Below are 25,740 nucleotides of genomic sequence, written 5' to 3'. Positions count from 1 at the left end.
GCAGCTGGTGACTTCAAATCAAAGGGGGACTGCAGGAGACAGCTGAATGGGTGGGGCCAATGGGAAGGGTGTGGCCAACTAGAAAGGGTCGGAGGTATAAATATGCTGCCTTGGGTGCCAAACCATTATGAGAGCCCAATCAAGACAAAAATGAAGTGGAGAAGAAAAAAAAATATTTCAATGCATTGGCTATATGACAGCTTATTTAATATCTAGATGGAAACAAAAAGGTTGTGAGGCATGAAAAAATAATTTACTTTTTAAATACCAGTCAAAATCAAGTATAAAAAAACAAGCAGCACTCAACTCAAACCACTCCACTTTTCCTTGCACTGCAGTTTTAATTATAATTTATATTCAGCTTTATAAAAGTACCAAGAAGTAACATGCAGCCAACAACATGCATTTTCTGAATAATAATAAGCATAAATCAACAGTATAAAAATATGACAGAAAACCAGAATATTCTGCAAAATCAAGGACAGATGAAAAACCACTGTACTTGTGTGTACCTTGGATGGAGGGATACTCTGTCTGCACATTTACACTGCATAACTGCTCCTTGCCTTGCTTAAGTTGGACACATCCAAAGTCACTACATGGGGGAGTAGGGTACAACAAGTATGTCACTGTCACAATTTGAAATGTCTCTGGCTGATGGTGATGGTCCTAACATTTGTTATACTCAACATCAGAGAAGAAATCTGGACAAAGCCATAAATAAGTGGGACAAAGGCCCAAAAATAAGGACACATTTTAAATATTGCTCTTACAAACTTAGAAAGTTAATAAAACAGTAGGTCTTGCATTAGTATGAATTTTCTGAAGGGTATGAAATCTGAAACTCAAATGTCTGTCATTTTCTAACTTCAGTCTTTAATGATTTGCCACTAATTTGCCAGAAAGCCACAATTTTACGAAAAATGGACCAAAAATGTGATGCAAAAATCTGGATATTCTACGAAAATCTGTACACACACAGACACACACACAGGCTCTCTGCCTCCATATGCAGTTTATCATTTTTCTCTCTAAAAAGAAGGATGCAGCAAAAGAACATGTAAAGCAAGCATGTGTGTGTGTGTGTGTGTGTGTGTGTGTGTGTGTGTGTGTGTGTGTGTGTGTGTGTGTGTGTGTGTGTGTGTATATATATATATATATATATATATATATATATATATATATATATATATGCATATTGACCACAACATAAATGCACCACACACAAACTGTAGGCTGCAGCTGAACTCATTAAAAAGGCAATCTGACTGCATGACTCTGAGTACCGTAGACATCCATCAAAAGCAGAGAAAATGTTACTGAAAACCACGGAGTACCAGTACCACCGAAATGCACTGCATAAAATCCATCACTCAGATAAACACTTGGGCAACACACAGCTTATACCACAGACACAGAGAGAATGTATGTATGCAGAAGACTAGAAGTATGCATACTATTTTTAGTCGCATGGTACTGTAAGCAAAATAGGTGGATAATATTAAGTGCATGGGACAAAAATGCCTTAATACAGCAAGTTAAGCAACTAAGCAAGACAGGGCAGGGTATGAATAACAGAGACAGAGAGAACTGGTTAAAAAACATTATTTAAACAGGAACTTAGGGTAGTCCATTCATACGTATTAGTTGCATTAAACGGGACTGATTTAATTTTACAAAGAAATAGAATTAGAAACCTAGGCATACCATACAGCAATTAAAATACCATAACATCACAACATCAATGTTTTGCAGTATAAAAGGCACCTTACGTCATCTGAAATTCAAAAGTGCTACTAAATATAATCTCACAACGAATCACATGAACTGCAGATGCATACATACACAACAACCTGTATTAACCATAATGTTATTATTAATTAGATAATGCATAAGATTACTCTTTGTGGTGCAGTTTCATCTGTTGCCAGAGGATCCCTTTGATTTCTATGCACAAGCTAGAAAGTCACAGCCTTCTTTTTGTCTATATAGGACTTGTTTTTCCTATGAGGGTATACATTGTAAAGAATAAATTTACTGGACCATATGCCATGAATAACACACACAATTGTATTAAACATTAAAGCATAAGCAAAGAAAAAAACAAAAATTTAACCTGTAGACAAAAGCTCAGAAATTCAATATTGGAAAATGACCCAAATCTGTTAGATATCAGTTTATAAAAAGCTTTGGGAAGATAATTAACAATGGGTAATTAGTTCTGAATTTTAGCTAAATGCTCTAGTCCAATGGCTCTTCTTTGGCCAACAGAACCACTAGCAATGGCCATTTCCTGTAACTGAAAAATGAACAGTACTAAAGTACGTGACTGTATTTGAGTAAAAAAAAATATTTTTGTCATTTTACTAATATACATCACCCTCAAAGAACCAGAATAGATTAAGCTGAGTTTACCTCAGCCATTCATATTTAAAACAGGTCCCCATTCCATATGTCAACCACCAGTAAGGATTTTTTTCTCCCTTTTCCATCTATGAACTCAGGACTGTAGGAGTGATGGTAGTTGCCACATGATATCCTTTGCTGTAAGCATGACCTATGCAGAATGTTGAAATGATAGCATGTGTCTGTTAAGTAACAAATGAAAAATGTACACATTTAACACAAGAGAGATGGTACCCACACAGAATAGCCGGAGTGTATTAAAGAAGCAATATACAACACAACTCCTAAATTTTTATCCAGCAAGTGGTTAGAAATTGGAAACTTCTGGCCCTTGAAAATGATGAGCTGCAGAAAATAAAATGCATTTTGATGTTCTCCAATGCTCAACTGATCTACTGTTCAGAATAAAATATTTGCCACACTGCAATCAAGCAAGGTATATATGTACATATTTTATATGCAAGTACGAGCTATGTGCAATGGACTGGAGCTATGGGTTTAACTCATGCACTGGTCCCATTAATATTTAATGTGCTATGGAAATAGCAATAGGGGGTTTGAATCTATCCCACCACTGTTTTCTGATACTATACAAAAGTGCAACTGGTCATAAGGATATACAGTAAAAAGTACATTGCTGCCTTAGTTAATTGACAAGCGTTTGATACATCCAGACTTAACAGATATAATTTCTTAAGAAATATAGCTGAGAAATTGAAATGAAGAGACAAAGCTTCCTTCTGTGGATCACCCAATCAAACCAACTATCCTATTCCACCCAAAACACTTCTTAATGTTAGTGAACTTACTTTGTAGAAAGACTTCCAAGCATTATTTTGAAATGGTAACCAATGATCACATTCAAACCACTAATGGCTCCTCTATCCCTGCTTCTACCTTCCCAACAACTTTTCAAAATTTCTTTCAACAACACTCACATCTTTCTGGCAATCACTCTCACAAAGTTCATTTAAACTACAAAATCCGTTAAACTATTGTTCTACTCTTCTTCTACTTTTGTGCCACGTAATGAAAAAAAAAACAGAAACCTCTTTGTAAAAATTCCTAACAAAATTGAAGTCAGATGTGCAACTGGAAAGGAGATACTCAACTGGAAAAATAAGAAACACTGTCTATCAAAGTCCAATGATTTGAAGATTTTCATTCCAGCCACCCAAAGGTCCAAGAAAGAGAAGAGACACAAAAAAAAAATATCAAGACAACTGTCTCAGCTCCGTCTGTCCAATTGAAGTTACGAACTATGTTTATTAGTTTAACCAAAATTAAAGGCAAAGTATGGCTACTGACTGTTTCTTGCTCTCTTTTTCACAGCACGCAAAGTGTGGGAAGAGAGCGAGAACCAATCAGTAGCCAATCCAGCTATCCACATCACATACGTGACTGCGGACGTGGCAGTCCGATCCCTTTCCACTTTACTATGGCTACAAACCACATAGACTTCTAGGCATCACACTGATGCCTTCTATCCTTAATCCGGACTGCTTTTACAGCAGTCTAGATTTACAGAAACTAGTTTTTTTTTTTAACCGGGAACTCGCCGAGCATGTGCAGTTTGAGTTCCGGGACGGACTTTAACAGCGAGTCAGACTTGCAGCTGCAGCCAGCCAGTACAAAAAATAATAAATATTTTTATTTTTTTAAATGTTCTTTCATTTTTGTTTTTCTTTCTTTCTTTCAGCTTGGGGGGGGGGGCTCCAGGAACTTATAAACAAAGACATTGGCAACCTTCAAACACTAGACCCCACCCAGTCTGGGTTTGTGAAGGGCCGATCTTGTCTCCTGAACCCGATTGACTTCTTCGAATCAGTCTCCAGAGTTGTGGACGAGGGTAGGGCAGTCCACACAGCTTATCTGGACCTCGACAAGGCCTTCGACACCATCCCCCACTCTGGAATCATAGATAAACTTACTAAGCTGAGCATAAATCTCTACGTCACTCGATGGGTTGCCAACTCGCTTACTGACAGAGCCCACACTGTAAAAGTAGCTGACTCCAAATGTAGCTCCAGACAAGTGACAAGTGGAGTACTTCAGGGTTCAGTCCTGGGACCACTCTTGTTTGGCATCTACTTCTCTGAAGTACAGGCCAACACTAAGGGACTCTGGCTAACAAAGATCACAGATGACTGCAAACTGGGAGCCATTATTGAATCCCCAAATTATGTGGATATTCTACAAAATGGTCTTATAGAAACAGATGCCTGGTGTCAGAGCCATGGGCTCAAGCTTAATGCCAAGAAATGTATAGTTATCCCCTTTGGAAAAAAACATGTACCCATGAATTACCACATAGGTGGCAGCACACTAAACATTGAAAGTGTGATGAGAGACTTAGGGACACAGGTGGACAGTGGTCTCACTTTCGATAACCACATCGCCACAACAGTCAGGAAATCCTTCTATGTGGCACACCTCATTACTAAGGGCTTTTCATCCAGAAAAAAGGAGGTCATTATCCCACTGTACTCATCCCTCATTAGACCCATTATAGAGTATAATGCCCCATTTGGTATGTACCTCACAAGACATCTACAACAACTGGAAAGGCCACAGAAATACCTCACTAAAAGAATCACAGGCCTAAAGCTGATGCCTTATGCTGACCGTCTAAAAAAACTCCAGCTATAATCTGTGGCATATCGTCTACTCAGAGGCGATTTCTACTTAACATACAAGGCCATGTCAAACCCTGAGCTGTTGGACATGCTCCACTTAAAAAAATCCCAATCCCTCAGAGCCATATGCTCCAGAGATCTAAACCTTGTCATCACAATGAACAAAACATGCTGGAGGGATAAGTTCCTGACCCAGAGACTCCCCATACTCTGGAATAGACTGCCCATACATATCAAGCAGAGCACTTCCTTGGCCCTCTTCAAAAAGAACCTTGATGATTGGATGGGAGATAGGAAATTCACCCCGAGGATCATGTCTGTCACCCTGCTAGACAGGGGTCTAGAGAAGTAAATATTGTGGGAAGAAATATCCAGGAAATTGTTATGACTAGGCTTGTATAGGCCCTAGGGCCGATAGCTTAGTACCAACTTATGAACCTATGAACCAATGGCATGAGCCGCCACTGGCTATTGCCTCTGCGAGTAAAAAAATTAAATTAAGCTTAAAATTATTTTAATTTACTGAAAAATTGACCAAGCAGCTATAAGACTGTAGTAATACATTAAAGTCTGATTGATCACACTATATCTATAAAATGGAAATTTGCAATACCTTTCATTAATTAAAGAATTATACAACATTACCAATTACTTTTGTTTGAACACTAGGAAAATAAACAGAAACACTTGCTGCAGAATGGGAATCACTTTATTATAAATAATCTTTCAAATCAGGTTCTTCATCAGCCTCACTAATGATATTTCTGACCAGACATACAGCTGTGCTGCCCAGGAACAAATCCTTGGGAATAATTTTATTAACCATTTCTCGACTGTGCCCATTAAATGGTGTAGACTAACAAACAAAAAGAATCACATGAAATGAACCACCTGGTTTGAGCATTAAGAATGTAAATATTATAAACTAAACCAGAAACAGAAACAGTTAACGTAGAATACAAATCACTTTATTATGAAGCAAGCTTTTAAATTAACCAAACTTATCATCACAAAGAAGTTTCAGGTTTGAAAATTTCCTTTATAATAAAAACATGCTGATTCCATTTTAAGTGTTTCTGGTTCATTTTATTGTTGTTCTAATTTGTAATACCTCTAAGTTTTAAAGGTCTGGAAGTCTGCTCTGATATAAACATTTAGAAAGCTGTGTGTGTGTGTCTGTGTGCATGTGTGTGTGCGTGTGTGTGTGTGTGTGTGTGTGTGTGTGTGTGTGTGTGTGTGTGTGTGTGCGTGCGTGTGTGTGTGCGTGTGTGCATGTGTTTGTGTGTGTGTGTGTGTGTGTGTGTGTGTGTGTGTGTGTGTGTGTGTGTGTGTGTGCACCATTCATTTTCCACACCACTTATCTCTGGGTCTCTTTTTTCCATATGATTTATTAAAACCAAATTTTGTGATGCTAGTTCACTGAACCCTCTAATGGAGAAGAAAGAATTTAGCCCAATTTGGGATCCGTAGTAGAACATGAGAGTTTTGGAGTTTCAGTGAGTCATATTGTGCATGATGTATACTGTATGAAATGTTATTTTTATAATAGAGCTATTTAACAAATAAAATTGTGAAATAGATTTTTTTTTTGTAATCTTAAATTAAAAGTCAAACCCTATTCTGTGCTCTGAAAAAAAATCGATATATACGTGACTAGTCCACACATTTTCCAGTAAAACAATATAAACCAGTACACATACTTAGTCTGAGTAGGACTGGTAGAATCCCTTGCAGGTTTTTCCTACATCCTTTCATATCAGACATAAGTTAGGTCATGGTAAGGCACATCAATTAATGCAGTTTCATTAAGTCCACGTAGATAAAAGTCACCAACATTGAAGACCAGTTAGTCTAAACATGCATTCAGTGAACATACACAAACACTGTCAGAAGCATGATTTTAAATGCTAGAACATACTTCTTTCCAAGTCACAGTGGTGTGTACTCTTGGTTAGATCCCAACTCTTAGGCTAACATTAACACAAACTGTAAGTGGAAACCCAATTTTAAATTTAATCAAATTCATATCTCTGCCCAGACCATAGCTCTAACTCAAAAGTCACTGACTTCTGAAAATAATACAGAACAGTATTCAACTGTCTGACATTTATCCTAGAGGACTAAAGCCCTGGGATGTTAATGAGATGCTTTCTGTACTCAGGGTATAGGGTTTGATTCAATTTGCCTACTGTGTGAGTCTATCATTTAACTGGACAGTGATCTGTCAGGTCACCAATGAAAGGGGGAGGTTTAATCAGAGAGCTTTACTGGTCAAAGAGTTAAAAAAAATGGGTCTTCATTCAGTGTAATATTCATCCAAATTAATCTGCTTACAAATTATTGTCCTTAATCAGCTGTTAAAGTCCTGTTTCAGGACAATTTTAATTCATGAGATAATGCCACACTTTTTGTAGAAAGTCTTATAGATCCTTTATAAAGATGAAATAAACTTGTTTGCTTGCAATAATAGTTTAAATGAAACTGCAGGGCTGTATTCATAATCCTGACTTTCCTAAGTTCATAACAGTAATCTGTGAATAACAGTGATATATCCTTATGGAAATAAGGTAAATCAGGCTGACAATGGAACTACAAAGGCATTTTGGCAAACACGCCCCCCCTAAGGCAAAAGCGTATCATGCTTAAGGCATAACCATTAAGGTTAGAGCTATTACAAAAATAAGGGGAATTACATGATTGTGTTTTGCTACCATTCATAGAGACAAACATAAAAGGGCCTCATATGCATACAAAACTAATAAAGACCCATGAACTTACACCAGTAAGTACCAATATACTTGTGGAATATGGGACTTGGGTGGCAAATTAATTAGCTGACTTGAATGAAAAAAATGTCTATTTCCAACTATACTTTTTAAAAGGCAGTACAATTATTGACCTCACTTCAATAAATATTTGTTTTATTGTATTTTAGTACTTGTGCAAACATAGTCAGATTACTGAAGGGATGGTTGGGGGTAATCATTCATTTGGTGTCGCTGAGTTTCCTGTACATATATACATGGATAAATTGCCAACAGGGTCATTTGGAGAAATCATTCATTCATGTGTCAGTGCAGTGCTTGTGCATACATGGTCAGAATGCTAAAGTGATCACACAGGAAAATAATTTATTTAGTGTCATTTTAGTGCTTGTGCATACATGGACAAACTACTGAAGGGAACATTAGGTGCAGGTTTGTGGACTACAAAGCAGAAAGCAGAGGCACATCAATGCTTTTAACAGTGTATGTGCGCATGGCTCAGATATTGGACTATGAATCACAGGAACACTTCAGTAGCATTAGCCACTTTACAAAATGTCCCCTTTACATCTCATTATACTTAAGGCATTTCACATTACAGTAAATGGCCTTAAATGAATCATGCCATAGTTACACTCTCTCGTAGACTACTTGGATACCCTACCACATTTGTGCAAATTACTACAAATACTGCCTTGCATCACTTGTACAATCTTATAGCAATGGCTGCAGCAAATGAATTATAGCATGTCATCCCTATGTGTGCTCTTTAAGATGTACAATCTAAAACTTCTTGTATCGCCTTAACTTATGAATACTGAAATGCAACTGTGAATTTTCCATGCTTTGCATAATGCATCATGATGTTTGTATTGAGGTCTTCCAGTAAGGTTTGTTGCTCATGTTCTTGGTGTTGTTACTTTTGTTGATTATTAAAGAAAAATAGTGAATTATAAACAATATACTGTAAAGGCCTTGACTCCCTGCCCAGAAATTACAACGTTTTATATTACTACTCTCTCACTGAGTGACTACTAGTGTTTTTGTCACCCAAGAATACATGAGCAGCATATTTTGTCAAGCTATCTTGTGACCATGCTAAGAATAGATTCTTCATTAAAATGCATCCCTCAAGTAGCAGTCTAAATGTAATGTAGACATCGGAGTGATACATTGGAGGGTACTATTCTAAATAAACCTCTGTGTCTTATAATGGCATGGAGTACAAACGAGACAAGTGCAGCCTTCCTAGGTGTTCTGTCAAGTGTCTGTGAGTCACAATTGTTCACTCAGTTTGTGTGGAAGTTGTAGGCCTTGAGAACCATATTAGCAAGTACTCTGTGCCTTATCTTATGTAATCATTGTGATCAGAATCATTGAATCACTGTAGCCACAGCACACCACTAATGCTTTGAAAAAGGTGTTACATGTATTTTGCCTGAAATGTACAGCACAGTCTTGTGAAAAGTTGCTCTGTTTTGTCATGAATCTAGATCAGAGGGTAGAATTTTGTGAAGGTTTTAGCCATCTCCTATTTACTACACAAATTACCCACCTATCAGTTATCAGACGGGTAATGTCTGAGGTCTTGTTTTTGAGATCCAAATAAAAAGCTAATATTTTCCTATATCTTCATGAGTCAGACTAGTAATCTAGAAATTCTTGCTGATTTGTGAATTGTTACACATGAAAAACACTTATGTTCTTCAATGGTACTAAATACAACAGTCATACATCTTTGAGTGACAGTCAGCTTTTTTTTTTTAATTAAAGGTCCCTTTCCTGGCCATTGTATAAAGCCAGTCAGTACATTGCTGTGGCATATGATTTATGTCCAACCTTTTTGTTTGAGTTTAAAATTCAGTACTGAGTAGTGACTTTGGGTCAGTGTTTTCATGATTACTACCAAATCTAACAATTTTGCAGGGGACTCTTTGCACCGTAACTATGTCTCAAAACTTAGAAACTCCCTGCCACTTCAACAAAAACAAACCAACTAAATACCTTTAAATTTCAACTTAAACAGTATCTAAACAGCTCATAGATTTGTTCGTGCAACTAGGCTAATTTCACACACTTCATTTCTTCAAAATACTATATTATCAGGGTATAGAAAATACTCTTAAGTGTGACTGCCATCTCAGCATTAATGTATACCTGGATGCTATCCAATCTCTGGCAATGTATATATGTTCAGTATCTAATGTTATACTTTTAGTTGTCTCTGTGCTAGTCAAGTACTTCAGCAAAATTGTAAAAATGTTTCTGTAAGTAAACTACTATATCTTAATGCAAATACCTGTTACTAACAAGGTCTGTTTGTTTTCTATACTTCAATCTGTTCAGTCATGTGCTGTTTCTGTGCAGCGTTTCTCCTTGGGCCTCTACTGAACAGTGTGAGTTCTTACGCAGTTGGATTATCTTGCTAAACAATTGTCAATAAATAAATAATTACATTTCATAAACCAATACAGATCTCAGTGGCTTTTAAGTTTTTTGTGCTTTTGGTGTTGTTTGAAACTTGAGAGTAAATAGCAAAATTTGTTTTCATAAAAAAATAGATTGTTGTTTTGTTGCATCAGAATTACCTATCCAGAGGTTGGATATATGTTATTTAAATTGTAATATAGTGCCACAGCTATATTTTAGTTTCAACTGTAACAGAGGCTGCATTACCAGTGTCCTTGTACAAGAAATCTCACAAACAGACAAAGGACTTAACTGTTTATTTGGGAATGTCCTTAATTTTAGTTTAAAAATGCTATTAAAACTGTACAGTGTCTATGAAGTTGTCCTCTGGTGGCCTGGAACTGATCAAGGTTGTAATTGGCTGTGAGTACCCACTGAGCTGTACAATTAAACTATCCCAATGTTTAGAAATAGCATTGCTGCTTACAAATTCCAAGGGGAGGGGTTTTGTACATCTAAGTGAAAAGTGAAGTCTTTTTTTAATTCCTGAAAAGTTCCATTAAATAGAAGAGGAACTGTATGGATGCAGGTGTACCGTAAGGTGAAGGCATACCTCAGTGAGGTTCGGTTATGGCTGACTGTTTTGTTTATCCAATTTGCTTGCATACATCAAAGTTAAACACATAAAACTAGAGCAGCACTACTTTGTAACTTTATTCCTGCGAGTCAAGGTTGATGCATTATTCTATTTTATATTTTTCTAGAGGATGATTCAGCGATTTGTACTAGCAGAGTTTTTCCTCTGCATGAAAGAGTATTCCCCTTCAAGGAAATATGACCCCATGATTTAACATGGAAATGATACCACTCCTGGAATTTTAGTGGTATCACTACAACAGAGAGTAAACATATAATCTGTTTTGAGGTGTAGACTAACTGTTTACATCAAGCTGAACAGGAATCTTTTGAAATTATGAGACACAAAACAATGCATGATTAAGTCAGCAAACCTGAAGTAACAAATATGTGCTGCATTTAAGATGTAGGGAACTGATGTTGCAGATGTTATACAGAAGAGCACATACAAGAGAAGACAGAAAATTGCAGTATGCCAGTGGAAAGTTTTTTGACCAGAGACTGCACTCCCAGAGAGTTGAATAACAATTGTATACTGTGTTAGTGAAGCTGCACAAAATCAGTGCTTTTGATACCAACTCATGCATTCATTGCTCAAATGACAGCTTAGTGCACCCACAACTGATATTATCCTAACCTTATTTTATCATGTTAAGCAGTGTTTGAACATGCTGGCTTTTAGGAGCAGTCTAGCAAATGTGTTAATAAATTGTTCAATGTGATATTGCTTGTTAGAGTTTAGTCACTTAAAGATTTATGATGTGGAATGTGAAAATAACTATTACAAAGTGTTGAAAAGGTAAATCAGATTCTAAAGAACTTAAGAGTGAATGATGCAAAATTGTTAAAATTAACTGCTTTCTTCAGTATTTTGTCATATCTAACTACAGACTTTCTAGTGTATTATTCTCTATGCCCCACTCTGAGGAATACATTTGGTAAATATGTTAAGCATCTTGGTGACCATCAGCATGCTGTGGAGTTTAAAAATTATAGCCATTGTGGTTATCAGGTTTTATAACATCATTTTTTTTACATTCTGAGGTTAAAAAAATATTCTACTTTCTAAATTTATGAGGGTTAAGTCATTGTAATATATAATTAAGGCATAATTATTTATTTAATCTTTTCCAGACCTAATTTCTAGCATGCCTTTCCTGGATTCTGACTTATTACTAAGATTATAAGATTAGGGAAACTAAATGGCAAGAAATTTGTAATAATATCCTTCAGAAAAGAAGACGTCCTTAAATTAGAAACACAGCCCTGAAAATTGATCCAGTAGTGAGGGACCCAGGAAATGGTGTAGACAATGAACTGTCCTTTGATCACCATGTATTCCCTTTTGTAAGAAATCTGTTTTCATTGCACAGCTTATTACTAAGGGTATGGTGTCCAGGTTCAGAGATGTAACCAATTCAACTGTATTCCATGTTCATCAGGTTGATCATTAAGTACAATTCTCCTTTGGGTATGTACCAGTTCAAACATTTCACACAACTCAAATGCCCAAAACTCATTCTTTCTAAGAAACCGAAGGGCCTAAATTATAAAAAAGTATGCAGACCATCTAAAAGCTTTGTTCTTCTTGGTGTCTTAAAGGCGATTGAGGGATGATCTCTGCCTCAGGTATAGAACCTCAACAGACCCTATCCTGGCAGACGTATTGCACATTGACAAGTTCAATGGGGCATAAACATCCACTAAATCTCTTTCACAAGATAGATAGAACATGTTGGAAAGATAGATGTATATCACAGAGAATATCACTTTTATGGAGTCATCTTTATTTACCACATAAATGTCCATGAATTTAAAAAAACACTAAAATTGCATCTTAATAGCCTCTGGCCTTGACTCTGTAATCATCCTACTTGAGCTCCTCCCCTACTCTACCTCTGCTTCCTTCCTACTATCATCCTATTGGGTCTTGTCTCTGTAATCATCCTACTTGAGCTCCTCCCCTACTCTACCTCTGCTTCCTTCCTACTATCATCCTATTGGGTCTTGTCTCTGTAATCATCCTACTTGAGCTCCTCCCCTACTCTACCTCTGCTTCCTTCCTACCATCATCCTATTGGGTCTTGTCTCTGTAATCATCCTACTTGAGCTCCTCCCCTACTCTACCTCTGCTTCCTTCCTACTATCATCCTATTGGGTCTTGTCTCTGTAATCATCCTACTTGAGCTCCTCCCCTATTCTACCTCTGCTTCCTTCCTACTATCATCCTATTGGGTCTTGTCTCTGTAATCATCCTACTTGAGCTCCTCCCTTACTCTACCTCTGCTTCTTCCTACTATCACCCTATTGCTTGTCTGCAATCTTCTCTATCTCCTTACTCCTTTCTTATAGTTATTAGATGTATTTATTACTGCTGATATTGTTAATTTTTGTAAATATTTGTCTTTTACTGTATCTCATTGTAATTTTACTATTGTCTATGTGGAGATTTTTCTCACCGGGCCTCCACTGAAAAAGCGTTATATCCAATTGGATCATCCCAGTTATCAAATGTCAAATAAATAAAATAATAAATAATAAAGCAAAGCACTTCTATTACATTATGTAATTTATATGACTAGATAAGTAACCACAATAACAATACTGATTTAGCACCCTTGTCTCTCATGGCTAAGGGCAACATGTAAATATTCTGCCCATCTCTGAGTTGTTTATCCTTAAAATGCTATAGGTGGTGTATGTCCACCCAACTATCTTAATTATATTCATAACATGATCTTTCTTTTTCTAAAAGTTGACCCTCAGGATAAGAAAATACTCACCATTTCATTACAAGAAATTAATGTGAGCATTCCTCTACCTGATTATTCACCTCCTAGTTGGCTATCCAGGTTCTGGGATGCATCCCAGGGTCTGATCGTTGGTAATGTGGAAATATGCCATGTCCTGCTCCAAGGCAATGACCACTTGAACACGTACATATTGAGTATATTTCTCCAGTCAAGTCATGGAGCTGGTCCAGCTCCTATTCTTCCTTATGGTGTACAACTTTTGTCAAGCATGTTGTTACAAAAAACACACTTTATTCATGGAGTATGTCCTCTATCTGAGATAATCAGAAAGTAACTGTCTTGTAACCTAACAAACTTTCAAATCAGTAGTGCTTCTTCAATAACTAGTAGCTATTTCATCCAGATATCACATAAACTGTCAAATCTGCATCACATCCTTTGTCCATTTATTCCATATAAAAGTAACTAAGAATGCCAGATACAACCAAATCTGACCAGATATTTAGGTTTATAGGTTCATTGGAAGGTACTAGGCTAGCTGCCCTTGCAGGCCATTTTAAGCCTAGCCAAGTATGCCATTTTGTGCTTGAATTTACCTATTCCATGGTCCTTAATTATATATTACACCTGATGAGAATAACTGGAATCATACCATAGATGATTTGAGGGGATGAATGCATAAGATAAAGCATTTATGAGATGCATCTGTCCATTGGTAGTACGGGGGCAGTCCTGGGGTAAATTTTCTGTTCCCTATTAATAGATCCAAGTTGCACTTGAATATGGACAGGGATAAACTTTGTTTTATGTGATGAAGAGTCTGTTATAGAGCAGTGGTATCCTTTGTGAAAAATAACTGTCCCTCCAAACCTTTCTGTTGATGTTGCAGAAGAAATAAAAGTCATATTTATACCGGGAAATCCTGAAAATTATCAGAGCAGAGTGTATTACTATGTCTAACGATGCTTTTGAACCACCAAGAAAACAGAAATATGTGCACAACATTGAAAAGTTCAAGGCACCAAATAAAATGTCTGCATCAAAAACTACTGAAATGAATATTTAAATATAATATGTTTTTCAAATTGTAGGACTTACAAAAAGTTAATTCACCTAATATGCCTAATTATTTGGACTATGAGAAACAAGGAATGGTAAAATAAAGTTACAATGTGAAAACAAGGAATCTGTTGCTGTACACATTCAGGTATGGCTACATGGCTGCAGAGATGTCCTGAATGTAGTACAGAGCCATAGCAATGACATCCCTAACAAGTTTGTTGATTTGCAGACTTAAAGATAAACTAAAACTATCACATGCAAGGAAATCCTCATACTGTGCGAGAGATGCCTGTCCCACGGAAACTACTGATGACTCAGTGGAGTAGCATCGAGTAGGAAATGCATGGAATAGCAAGATGTGGCATCAGTAAGAAGCAGTACTTAGCTCAGGTTTAAAATGGACTGCAGGTGGGAGTGGCCACTGTCAGAGATTAGCTTATATGGTGCACAAATCATTCGAATGCTGATGATACAGGCTGTACAAAATATGCAAGGTCCAAACTGGGTGACTATGTATTACTTATTAGTACTGCCTCCAATGCAGAAACAAAAAAGGAGGAAGGATGAAAGGAAAGAAAGTAAAAATAAAAGAAAGAAAAAGCAATAATCGTCAACTGTAATTGTCCGGAAGGTTTCAAAACCTCTGTCAAACTGCTTTGTTTATGGCAGCAAGTATTTCCATAATATAAAAAATGGGATTTTCTGTCTGCTCACCAGCACCATTATAGCACCCATTCCTCATAATTTAATATGCAGCCAAAGTACACTGGTGCAGCTAATAGCATTGTCACCTCACAGCAAGAGGTTCTCCAGTTCAATTCTTGGCTGAATTGCCTTTAGTATGGAGTCTGCATGTCCTCCCTGTGTTTGCATAGGTTTCCTCCCACATTGCAAAGACAGGCAGTAGCTGGATTGGACACTCTAAATTAGCCATAAGTGTGAGTGTGCATGCGAGTGTGCAGTACGGAAGAATAGCTGTGGCAGGGCTAGCCACCAGGTGCTGTAAACATTGTCACTAGATCATTGTCACTGGCAAAGGTGACACTTTGACCCTATGTGCAAAAGTGGGAAAAGTGATTGTGGATGGAATGGAAAGTATAGTAGTTGTGTTTATATCTTTGTGTTATGCAATTGTAATCAGCAGGTACTCCAGAGGCACAAACCTATTAGTATCCACAGACAGGACAAAAAGTAACAGTCAAAATGGGTACTCCTTGCCTTAGTACTAAATTGTGGATTACTTCAGAGGGGTGCAATAGTATTGAACTGTACTGTGAAATATAAATTTTACAGAGCATTTGGCTGAAAGCTCTTTATGCAACTATGAAGAATCTTCTCCAAAACTGGCAGTGTTTTACTTTTCTACTATCTATATACCTGAATAACTCAGTTGCATTCAAATACAAATCTAACCTAGTCCACAGCATGGAGCCTGAGGTCTAAAAGGTTTACTATCAAAATTTTGAACCGCACTCCGTCGACTGTACTATCATCGAACACGGAAGTTCGAAAACGGGAATGTCGAAGTAAAGAAAAAATCTAGGAATGGGTTTTAACATGGGTCGAGGTAGGGGAGATGTTTGTAGTTCGGAATAATACTGAACACCTACCTCGACCCATGTTGAAACCCATTCCTAGATTGTTTTTTTGACTTCGACATTCCCGTTTTCGAACTTCCGTGTTCGACGATAGTACAGTCGACGGAGTGCGGTTCGAAATTTTGATAGTAAACCGGTCTAAAATCATAGTGGTCAGCTTCCATAAACACAGAGTCCATGCTTTGTGCAAAAACCTTATAATATGAATTAATATCATTTAGCACTTTTTCCCTCTTTCACTTTCCCTAAGCCAGTGGTAATTATCTATTTAGGAAGCAGTACTTTGAGACTGACTTACTTGATAATGCTGTAAAAATTGGCAGCCGCATATTTTTTTCTGCTGTGATTTTCTTCAATGCCATGAAAAAAGTACAAGTTGTACATTCAATTCTGACCTTTAAAGATCGTCACTGATATTGAATCCCCCCATAGCGGTAGTGAACATGTTCAGGGGACCTAGAAACCCATAATATCAAATGTGGTATGTGTAGGCCATTGTGGTTCCAGCTCATGCAAATGTTGTAGCGATACTGCCAATCTCCTCTGTGACATCACCTGCCATTCTCCTTTATGACATCACTGCACTTAGGCTGAAACTTGTATGGAGGTATTATACAGCAGACTGTCTACATTGTATGCCGATTGTTAGTGGTTTTTAGGCCTAATGCCTTCCACACCAGTGATTTTTCATAATACTGAGTATCTCTTCTAATCCATTCCAGGGCATAGAACTCAAATGCTAATCCTGATATACCCACTGTTGGCAGATTCCTGATATTCTAAAAAAATCTTCATTTAACTTTGACTAAGCTTTATCATAAATATGCCAACCTACTGACATTAAAGAGGTATTCAGAAGGCCCATTGTGGCAATGCCACTTTGACCTTTTTCATCATATATTTTTGGTCCCATTGGCACTGTAGCCATCAACATGCCCCTTGTACCAGATCCATACCAAGTGGATGACTGCATAAGCCAAGTAGGGAATCATCCTTCTTTCTAGCTAGGATTATTTATAATGTAACCTTTCCAGTTGATACCCAGTAAGGGCACTGGTAAAGGAGGACCAGCACTGCTGGACAGTATGTATTTGCCCTCGCACCCTCTTTAGCTACAGTACAACACAGTGCTGGCTGAGCAACAGGTCAGTTTGCAGTCCATTCTGTTGCTTGTTTTGATTTGTCCTGGCGTCCACCTGGTGGTGCTCGAGCAAGACACATAATCATTATGTTTAGCTTGGGAGGGGTTATGCTGGTATCACCTTGTCACTCTCCCCACTCCCAGGCTGCTCTTCCAGCAATCTGAACTGCTAGCTGATTCATTCCATACTTGGTGGTCCATCCCTTTGAGTTACAGAACTGCTTCTTAAATTTTGATTTAGCTATGAATTGTTTGTCTTTCCATGCTATTTACAGAACTCCAGGTATTAAATACAATGACTTTCTAGCTTCCAGCAGACTGTGTTCCCACTGCCACAAGAGACTTTTATATGTCAGTATTAGTTAATTAGCTCCTGAAAGGGAGCTGCATTTGTACAGTTCAATTTTCAAACTACTCACTATTTTAAATATTAATCAGGTTTTCACTTTATTGGCTATATTGAGTAAAATGTCTTGGCTTTGAAAGGTCATGATCTTCATCGTGTAAACTGGTCTGGAATTTATGGTCATTTGGCACTCATTGCCAGTATATTTATCTTTGATCTGCCTACGTTTCTGGGTTTGTACTGACCATGGACAGGCATAATGAATTTCATATTTCATATTAAAGTTTATCTGAATTAGACAGTAGATACTTTAAGAGAGTAGACATATTTGTTGAAAGATACAATCCATTGTGATAGATCTAAGCATTTGTTCACAGCAGAGCAAAATAGAATAGAGCAACTGTACTGACACAGAATGTAAAATGAAACAAGGAGTGCTATATGCAAAACAAAAACTATTCATGCCTTCAGAGCTTACCTGTAATAAATAAATAATGCACCCCCCAAAAAAAAATGTAGAGGGAAATATTTCCTTTAATAAATTAATAATTTGTATATGGCAGAAACTATCAATGTGACATAAATAAATATGTATTACTTGCTGCTGGCAACAATGAAGTGAAGGCTTTTGTTGTCCATCAATTGTTTCACAACACTAGCTCCTAAAAGAGCTGGTTTGAAACTCCATCGTAAATTACTACTCTAAAAGCATAATTTCCTAGCTGTGCAATTTTCTACATGCAAGCAAACTGTTATTACTTGGTATTAGCAATTTGTGTTGAAACCACAATTAGCTTGGTCTTTGGACTTTAAGTATTGCTAGTGAGGGACCACTTGTTTATTAACTAAAGGTAGTGGTTTTCTCGCTAGGGAAGTTGGGTAACACTTTTGTGGATCAGCTCAGCTAAATATAAATCCACAGGACAGCAGGACATATGGACATATTCTGCGGTAAGGATGTCAGACTGAAACTCATCGCTCAACAGCAGTACAGTGTTCTCATCACTTATATTTGTTTCAGCTTGAGAGATCATAGGCAAACAATTTTGCTCTTTATTTATTAGAAGTAATGACATCATCTAACTATTTCAGAAACTCTATAACCATAAGAGAGGGTCTAATATAAACTGTTGTAAAAACTGCAGCTATTTTTCAATCTATATATCAGCTATCCACCCTGGGGTTCATTTCCTTCCCCACAGAGTAACACATGCAGTTTTTAAATATTACATTCCCTCTTTCTAAATATATAAGCTTTTTGATCTTTGCTGATAAAATGCTTCGTGGTACCTTAGATGTTTAGTGAAGACTGAAGAAAATAAGTTGCTTTATAATTTGAACTGCTGTATTTGACAAAGTCTTTAGATATTTTACTTTAAAATGGATATTTATGGAGCATTTTAAACTTCTTTTTCCATTCTTTTTTACCAATAATAATCAGTGCTCTCTTGGGACTTCAGTGAGGTGAATCTTATGGCTGTAAGGTTGGTGTGATGCTCTAAACAAATCATTATCATGTAACTTCCAAGAAACTTCATGGCCTGACAGTAAATATGAAACCAGTTTTAGCTTTATAACTTTTAGGCCATTGCAGTAGCTTTTTAAACTCATCTCACAGATGGCAGTCTTTTTGACAGAAACACTCAGCAATGCATTCCTCATTTTTACAGACTTCACTTAAAACTTTGCAGTATGTAAGAGATGTTTACTGTGCTTTTAAAGGTATTAATAGAAGATGTCTTTTGGCTTTGAAAAATGCTTTTTAACAGATAACCCCTACAGTCAGAAGGAAATGTAAAACTGGGTGCAAAAGTAGTACTGTACTTGTTATAAAATGTACTTGTGAAAGCCGAATAGTTGGCTATTGGCTACACAGTACTTTTATAAATACTGAAAACTGGCCAAGAAAAATGTATTACTAAAATGTGAAGCAGGCTAAGAGTTTTCAGTTCTACTACCAGCTTTGTCACAATGTGATCATCTTAGGACTTTCCATCCTGAAATAACTCAAGGGTGATGAGGCACAGACAAAGATGATATATTAAGTTAAAAGGAAGAAAGAAAGAAAACTCGTCAGCAGACACACACATACATACACACACACACACACACACACACACATATATATATATATATATATATATATATATACAGATATTTATATATATATGTGTGTGTGTGTGTGTGTGTGCGCGCGCGCACACACACACACACACACACACACTCTTGCGTCAAAACATTGCAATCTGCAATCTAAGTGCAGCATTTATCAGATAAACTATATTATTGGTAGAATATATTGGATACAGATGTTGAGTGTATACACAACTGAGTGAAAACTCCACTCTTTCAACAAAGGATATTTTATTTGCTTCAAGGAAACATTTGGTTTATTATTTTTTTCTTCCTCTTTTTCCTGGCCTTCTAACAGCATTCATCCCATCAGACTTGCCTACTATGGCACCTTCACCCTAACAGCCTAAGGGTTTGTCTTTACCATTTCAGACCAGGGCTGCCTGCATCAAAGGGTCAGATCCAAATTGTCCTTAACCCACAGAATTACAATGTAGCCTGCTTTAGCATTACTCCCAGAACTTTACTTTATACCCTAAAAAACTTCCTACAAGCTGTGTACCCACATGTGTGTACATGTGTATGAGAGTTTGTGTGTGTGCACATGCGAATGTGTGTGTGTTTGTGTGTGTGTAGATGCAAGTGTGTGCGCGCGTGTGTGTGTGTGTGCGTGTGTGTGTGTGTGTGTGTGTGTGTGTGTGTGTGTGTGTGCATGTAGATGCAAGTGTGTGTGTGTGTGTGTGTGTGTGTGTGTGTGTGTGTGTGTATAGGTGCACAGGCATGCACGTGTGTGTGTGTGTGTGTGTGTGTGTGTGTGTGTGTGTGTGTGTGTGTGTGTGTGTGTGCGTGTCTGTGTGCATGTGTGTGTGTGTGCGCATGTGTGTGTGTATGCGTGTGTATGCCACTTCTAGCTGCAGTGCAACCATGCTACTATTACACGTTGTTGCATAACTGATGTTATGCTGTATCTCTACCAGATGGAATTTGAAACCATATTGTTTTCACACAGATTAAATAAACATTTTTGTCATAAAAGTAAAAATCAGAATATTAGCAAATGGAAATACTAAAAACTGTGTTCACCAGTAAAATCCATGTAAATTATGCTAGCAATTTTCAGAAATTGTGTTGCAGACGTTTATTTGCTTCATAAGCTGCAGCAGTAGAAAAATGTTCAATTCCTTCCAAATGCTGACTTAAAAGAATAGCTGCAAAATTACCAGTGGACACTTACAGACTAAGTGACACAAGATTTGCATGCTGAGGCTTCATAAATTGTAAGTAAGAAATGGACATGTTCTTAGCAGTTGTCAGGACAAAAACACAAAAAACAAAAAATGCTCACTAGAATGTTTTAAAAGGGAACAGTAAAGAAGCATATCATTAACTTTAGTTTGCATTAGGCTGTCAAACAATGAAGACTGGAGGCATTGTTATTGTTGGAAGAGGTAGACAGTGAAGTATATATACGGCTGGATGTCTGGGGAGTGTGGGGGTGGGTGTGTGAGTGTGTGGGTGTGTGGGTGTGTGAGCATGTGGATGTGGATGTGTGGGTGTGAATGTATGGTTGTGGATGTGTGGATGTGTGAGTGTGTGGGTGTGGGTGTGTATGTGTGGGTGTGTGAGCATGTGGGTGTGAGTGTGTGTGATTTCAAGTAGCAGGACATGCTTTCTTTTTTTTTATTTTAAGTCTTAGGATACTATTTGCTTTGTTTTACTTCATGGTTACACGTTGACACGTTATACACCCTTTGTTGTTCTGTACTGGTCAGATATGCAGATTTGCAATGATCTACCTGTGTATGTTGTTGTTTGTCTTTTGGCTTTTCCCGGTTAGGGGTTGCCACAGCGGAACTCCGGTCAGATAATGATTGGCAGTTGGTTTTTATGGTGTCGATTTGCCAGCCTGATGCCCAACCTTCAACGAAGGCACGCCCATTCAACGCATGTTTTTCGAACACCCACTCACCCACGGGGAGGACATTCAGACTCCACACAGAAGGCACTCCCAACTCTAGCTGAGAATCGAACGGGAGAATCTCTTGCTGTGAGGCAACAACGCTACCACTGCTGTATAAATGGGTTGCCCCTTTTTTATTTTGCATAAATGGGTAGAGTACAAAGACAAAGGCTGAATGAAGCAAGAAAAAGGAGAGAGTTATTTGCACAGGACTAAATTCAGGCTAGCTATAGGAGGATTTCAGAATTGTAATGATATGCTCATTCCTCTTTAAGCCCCTATGATATACATTTCACATACAGTGATTTTAGCAAAGCAAATATCCTTCTTACCTAATAAATATTTCCACAATTTAATTGTTTCATAATGTTGCTTGCTATGTATTAATTAACACTGGAAGAAATGATCTTGGCTTTTGGTAAACAGATTGTTGATGGCCAAAAATTAATTGTTGTCACTTGTAATGTTTTTCCACTTTCAAAATTTTGTCATGAATGCAAACACAAAGTAGATTTTTACAAGCAAAATACCAGAAAATTAAAAGATGTTAATAAACAGTGTGTTTCTTCTTGATCATAAACAGAATGCTACTAACCCATTGCTTCGTATTTAAGTCTTGAAGATTGGGATGGAAATGTGGAACTTCACTCAGATCACAATTATTTTTCATTATACACTACATATGTAGCCCATTGGCTTAGCATAACAGTCAGTATCTGCTAACCAGTTTGTAGCCAACAGTGGCATGGTTGAATTTAGTAATTTTTTTTTAACTTTTGCATCCCTTGCAGCCTGATGAGTTGACCAATGCCCTGGAAATCAGCAACATCGTCTTCACCAGTCTCTTTGCACTGGAGATGCTTTTGAAGCTGCTTGTACATGGACCATTTGGCTACATCAAGAATCCCTACAATATCTTTGATGGAATCATTGTTGTCATCAGGTAAGAAAATGTCGATGCGCAGGAGTGAGACTACATACTGGTTCAGGGTACTTTCAGATTATCCTTATAGTGAGGTACTGAACTGCATATTTTTTCTCAGTGTAGACTATGTTTTGCAATTACTTAAGAAACAAATTAACCACTATGAAATACAATACTGAAATGATGTAACTGATTTACTTATACTAGTCATCTGTTTTCTCCATATAAACAAATTCTCTACGTCCTTTATAGTAACTACCTATCAGCAACAGCCCACATTTTCTTGATGCTCATAATCCTGAATCATACTAAGCCATGTGGTTTCTTAATAGTTCATGCTTAGTACACTGTGCCATCTTCTTCTTCATCTTCATCTTTTTCTTTACTACTTCTTCTTCTGTTTTTTTTCCTTATGCTATTTCCATCTTCTTTCGTTTTTTTTTCTCCCTGTTGAATATACTCCAGTGGTTCTCTTACCTACATACAACTGATCCAATACGTTCCATGGAGAGAAAAAGCTGAGGATTCCAAGGTGAGATAAGATCCCCAAAGCCCATTTGTTCCTGTCAGGAGGACCAATGAGCCCACTCATTCTACCACAAGTGAGAGCTGAGTAGTAAGGAGTGAGTTCACTTGTTGGTCCTTGGGTTTGCCCTATTCTCTCTGGTGGAGGACACAGATACCTCTCAAATGCCAGATTTTCTCAGAATAGCCAGATTTGTGTCTCATATTTTTGGTTTGTTCCTTATGAAATTAATAAAATTTGTGGTTTTCTGGCAAATAATTGAGGAGTGATTTCACTGAATAAAGACATATTTAAGTTTCAGCTTTCATATAATTTAGAAAATGTACACTAGCACAAAACCTGCTATCCTAGCAACTTTCCAAGTTTATAAGAATAATGCTTAAAATATATCCCTGTTTTTGAGCCTTTGTCCTCCCATTATTTTTGGCTTTGTCCAGATTTCTTGTGGTATGAGATTAAGAAGTATGTAACTAAAACAGAGTAAAAAGGTCACACAGATAACCAACTGGTTAAAAAACACAAAAAGAAAAATCTAGCAAAGCTAGACTTCTAGCTGTGTGATACCTTAAACCTCTTGCATCAGAGGCCTCATGGGATATATGCAAATCACCCTTTAAGGATATCAAATGTTTCACCTAAATGGCAATTCTGAATGTCCATGACTTTTTCTTTTACTTTCATTTTTAAGTCTTATTTAACTTATTGACTTATTTTTGACTTTTTGACTTATTTACTTATTGACTTATTTTTAAGTCATTTTTAAGATTAAGAAGTATCAGGACACCCCACCCTCTCAGAGGCTCTTTGAGCCCACCTACATGCTGCTTGAAAAACAACATGCCTCAAAACACTGAATACATGCATTATGTGCCTTTGCACAATGGCAACACATGCTTGCTAGGCTCATAGTCCATGGATAGAACACCCAGTAGCCATAGCCACCACTCTGCAATCTGGACTGGTGACATGGCAGTGGCCACTGACTTCCATCGCTCCCAAACCTACAGACACCCAAGCCACTATTGAAACCTGAGTCACTGAACCATGGTTAGGGGTTCATCCCACAGTACCAGACAACTGGCTTTCTTTTTTTACTTCTTATTTATTTAGGTCTATTACTTTTTGCAGAAGTTGTTTTATATCCTCCATCAAAAATTTACCTTCATAAATAATTAGAGCAGCCCAAAGATTCAAATGAGGGACAAAACACAAAATAGAGATGATGATGTCATCTTAATATATTTTGATGCCTTGATAGCTACATTACATTTTACTCTTGTGATGATATAGACAAGTTCCAGCATAGCCAGCTGGAGTTTTGTCAAAAATGATATGTCCCTTGAATGTTGTAGAACCGAGTGTGTGTATGTACCTTTAAGAAGCATTTCCAGATGTAGCACATGCATATAAATACTGAGCATGTGCAGGCAGCAATGCCATTTTGAGAGAGCAGCCGGAGTGTTAACATGTATGAGTGTGGTAGTGAGTCGGTTTATAAGTTTATTTAAGTTTTAAGTTACAAAGTCTCATTTCTGATGTGTTTGTGTGTAATAAAGCTGCTGGAACAGAACCCATGGATGTTTGTCTGTTTAATCCTGTCCAGCCAAGCGACATGGTGTCAGATCCGAGATTAAAAGAACAACTTCTTCAAACCTTGAGGTGCAGAGTTGAAGGTGAAGGCAGATTAAGCTGGTTGAATGAAATGGAGCTCAGCAATCAAAAGAGGGCCAGAAATGAGCTAAAGTACAGAAAACTGCACAAGTGATTTATTTGGCATATAAAATGAAATGACACATTTATAAGGCACAAAACACATTATTAATCAAACAAGTAGCACACAATGTATTGTTAAGCAAACAAAAGGTAGAAAACACATTATTAATTAAACAAAATGTTTGATACCACAATATTTGATAAAACTAGCAGTACTATTCATATGGGGCTCAGAATTACCTTTGTTTTCATAACGAGCATGTTTGAAGTAAAACAGGTGCAAAAAAGTATAATGGGCATGAGAAGAGATTAAAAGGACATAATGAGTACAATAATAGGGCGCATTAAGCTTAAAGAGCAAAGCAACTGTATGTTTTATAGTAAAAGACAATGTTTTGGCCCAAGCAACTATTTTGCATTGACCAAAGCCATTCAAAGCATAACTAGAGCTGTTTGAAGTATCTCAGAGTGTTTGCAGAGTGTGTGCTTTATTATGGTGCAGTTGTTTCAGAGTTTGCTGTGTGCAAACTACAGTTATGTTTCAAAGTTCAGTCAAAGTACAGCCATTTTGAAAAGTTTCTTGTGCTGTGTGCCTTTACTCGCAGAGTGCCACCATTTCAAAGTGTTTCTTACACTGTACAGAGTTATTTCGCAAAAGTACAGCCATTTTGAAAGGTTTTGTGCTGTGTACAGTTTTATTTGCAAAGTGCATTCATCTTGAGGTGTTTCTTACTCTGAGCTTCTTCTGCTATTTAAAGTTTATTCACAAAATACAGATATTTCGAAGTATT

General features: G+C 37.2%; 1 protein-coding gene across 3 annotated transcripts in view; it reads left to right on the top strand.

Moving 5' to 3' along the window:
* LOC122817286 (voltage-dependent T-type calcium channel subunit alpha-1G-like) overlaps positions 1-25,740 on the top strand; it is a 1,023,270-nt gene that overhangs the window by 258,604 nt on the left and 738,926 nt on the right. For all 3 annotated transcript variants that reach the window (XM_044090511.1, XM_044090510.1, XM_044090512.1), the window contains exon 4: positions 22,577-22,728. In XM_044090511.1, coding sequence (XP_043946446.1) covers positions 22,577-22,728 — 152 coding nt within the window. The remainder of the gene's footprint in view (positions 1-22,576; positions 22,729-25,740) is intronic.

This window comes from Protopterus annectens, chromosome 12.part0 (genome assembly GCF_019279795.1).
Source record: "Protopterus annectens isolate FY-2018-M chromosome 12.part0, PAN1.0, whole genome shotgun sequence".
In the NCBI taxonomy this organism is placed as follows: domain Eukaryota; kingdom Metazoa; phylum Chordata; order Ceratodontiformes; family Protopteridae; genus Protopterus; species Protopterus annectens.
Note: the sequence above shows the minus strand (reverse complement) of the source record. Positions and strands in the feature narration are given on the sequence as shown.